The sequence below is a fragment of the Thalia democratica genome, chromosome 6 (assembly GCF_965202585.1).
Source record: "Thalia democratica chromosome 6, ktThaDemo2.hap1.1, whole genome shotgun sequence".
Classification (NCBI taxonomy): Eukaryota; Metazoa; Chordata; class Thaliacea; order Salpida; family Salpidae; genus Thalia; species Thalia democratica.
In genome coordinates this window covers 2,359,950-2,362,215 of record NC_139170.1, presented here as the reverse complement: position 1 = coordinate 2,362,215, position 2,266 = coordinate 2,359,950, and the positions used below count along the sequence as shown (strand labels likewise).

The 2,266-nt window shown below is 31.8% G+C and overlaps 1 protein-coding gene across 1 annotated transcript; it reads right to left on the bottom strand.

Moving 5' to 3' along the window:
- Nucleotides 1-270: 270 nt before the first annotated feature.
- Nucleotides 271-1,841, bottom strand: LOC145838250 (protein FAM8A1-like). The gene has a single exon (XM_082945814.1). The coding sequence runs from the start codon at nt 1,770-1,772 to the stop codon at nt 1,008-1,010; it is 765 nt and encodes a 254-aa protein (XP_082801940.1). The 5' UTR covers nt 1,773-1,841; the 3' UTR covers nt 271-1,007.
- Nucleotides 1,842-2,266: the final 425 nt, after the last annotated feature.

Below are 2,266 nucleotides of genomic sequence, written 5' to 3'. Positions count from 1 at the left end.
ACTGACTTCGATTCCTGCAAGGTTGCCACTCTTGGAGGCAAAAATCTAGACTGAGTGAACAAAAAATGTTTATTTAAACCTTACAAAGTTAAAATTTTGTAAACACAGTTAAATAATCCCTTAGACAATAAAAATGTATACTTTCTAGAGCTCTAAGACTACAAATTTTTAAATTCAGTCCTTTGAAAGTGTTATAACATTTAAAAACTCAATCAATTTAATAACCAAAAAACATAAAGATGCAAAATTTTATTCAAGCACATTATTTTTGTCTTTGTACAGCAATAATACGTTTTATTGAAAAACAGAAAAATTAATAATAATACATAACCATATCTATCAAATAGTAGTTAAGATACAACAAGCTACAATAAATGTGTAACATTATCTTTATTTTAAAATAAATGTTCATGTTATCAATGTAAACTTAAACTCAGACAACAAAATTTTCAAACGATACACTATATTGGAGCCAGCCGCAAGGCAGAAAATAAATGATAGTTGAAATTGACATAATAAAATTAACAACACATTTAAAATGGAACCAACCAAATTTTTGAGTGTATGCCAAACATTATCCCATACTTCTGAAAGTTACTAAAAGTTTTGTTTGAGAGTCTTGTAGCTGAGATAAAACTCTAATAAATAAGGACCAACTTAAAAAAAGTAAACCCCTTTATGTCTTTATTGTAATTTATATTTCTAGTTTTTTAAGCATGATTTTTTAAAAGTAGTTGTGAATACATAAACTTTTTTTTTTAAACAGAAATACAAATTAGCTTACAATTAAATTTTAAAATACAGTATAACTTTGAACACAAAATGCAAAAACTTTTTAACTGTATAAATTAAATTTAAAAAAAGTACGTTATAAAAGTATAAAAAGTATTCGCAACTTTACACATCTGACAAAGCAAATAGAACTACATAGGATTTAAAAAGTTAAACTACAAAAAACTTAAACATTAGGATTTCTCGATAAGTTTCTAAAGTTCAAAGATTTTTAATCAAATTCTGATAGCAATGGTGTTTGACGCAACATCGTAGGAAGTCCTGTTGTAAGCATTGAAGAAAGCTGAGAAGGATGAAGGAATAAGCAGAGCGATTGAAATGTTCTTTAATGCGGATCTTACAAACGAGTACTTCCAAGAAACCTTTCCACCCCTGTTCGCAAGCACTATGGTGATGGAGTTGTTGTTGTTCCTCGTTATTGAAGTGCACTGAACGACTCTCACGCCCAAAAGCTTCTTCCCAACAGTGCACCCGAACGCGTAGACCCCGTAAAACTCGTAGAACCAGGTGAAAAACCTGTAGACGAAAGCAAACAGCATCATTTGGCTCAATTGGTTGCCACTGTATTCAAAAATTTCCTCACCGTCGAGGTCAAACAGCAGGTTGACTGCAAAGTCCGGGTACAACAGGTCCGTTGAGGAAGTCAGGCACCAGACAACAAGAAACTTGATGAAGGCAAGGATGAAGGCGTCTATGATCTCAGCAAAGACCCTCCGCTTCAAAGTCGGCAACTTTATGGCTGCTTGGGAGAGGGCTGAGTTTTCATACAAAGTTTGCTGGCCGGCCTGGACCGGGTTTGTGGACTGACTATTGCTTTGCATGATAAACCGGTTGAAGTGGTCAACGTGCCAGGCACACAAGTCGTTCTGATACTTCCAGGCCCTGAAGTTGTCACAGTATTTCTCCAACGGTGAAGAAATTTTGCTTCCGTCTGAAGATGATTTCTTGTCAACATTTTCATCCACATTTGCCTTCTCCATGTTTGGTTGCAACTTAAGAAAAATCAATCAACCAAGCTGTTCAGTTACAATATCTAATCTTTGTTTATAATTTTCTGTGAAGTATAAATGTTATTTACATTCCTTATATTTTTAATAACATCAAAATAAATATTGCACTTTCAATATCAATTTTTTTTGACAAAAATTTTTTTTAAGTAACATTTTATCTCCATTTCTATTGTTTTAATTTTTGCTGATACTTTTTTTCAACAAAATAAAGGTAAAACTTGATTGGTAATTTAAACATCATAATACTTTTGAGGCAAAAAGCCAGAGTAGTATTTAAGTAGCCTGAAAAAATCTGAGTTAAGACAAAAAAAAACTATTGTTAATCAAACTTAATTACCTACAAATACCATAATAATAAAAATAATTTGATAAAAAACACAAGATTTAAAGTCAAGACATTTTGCCTAATTTGGCTTGAGTTTTTCAAAAATTTCAAACTAGCATGAGTTATTCTGAGTGTGTTT

What these genes read in the sequence shown, in the direction of transcription:
- LOC145838250 (XM_082945814.1), bottom strand. Translation starts at nt 1,772, where the DNA reads ATGGAGAAGGCAAATGTGGATGAAAATGTTGACAAGAAATCATCTTCA.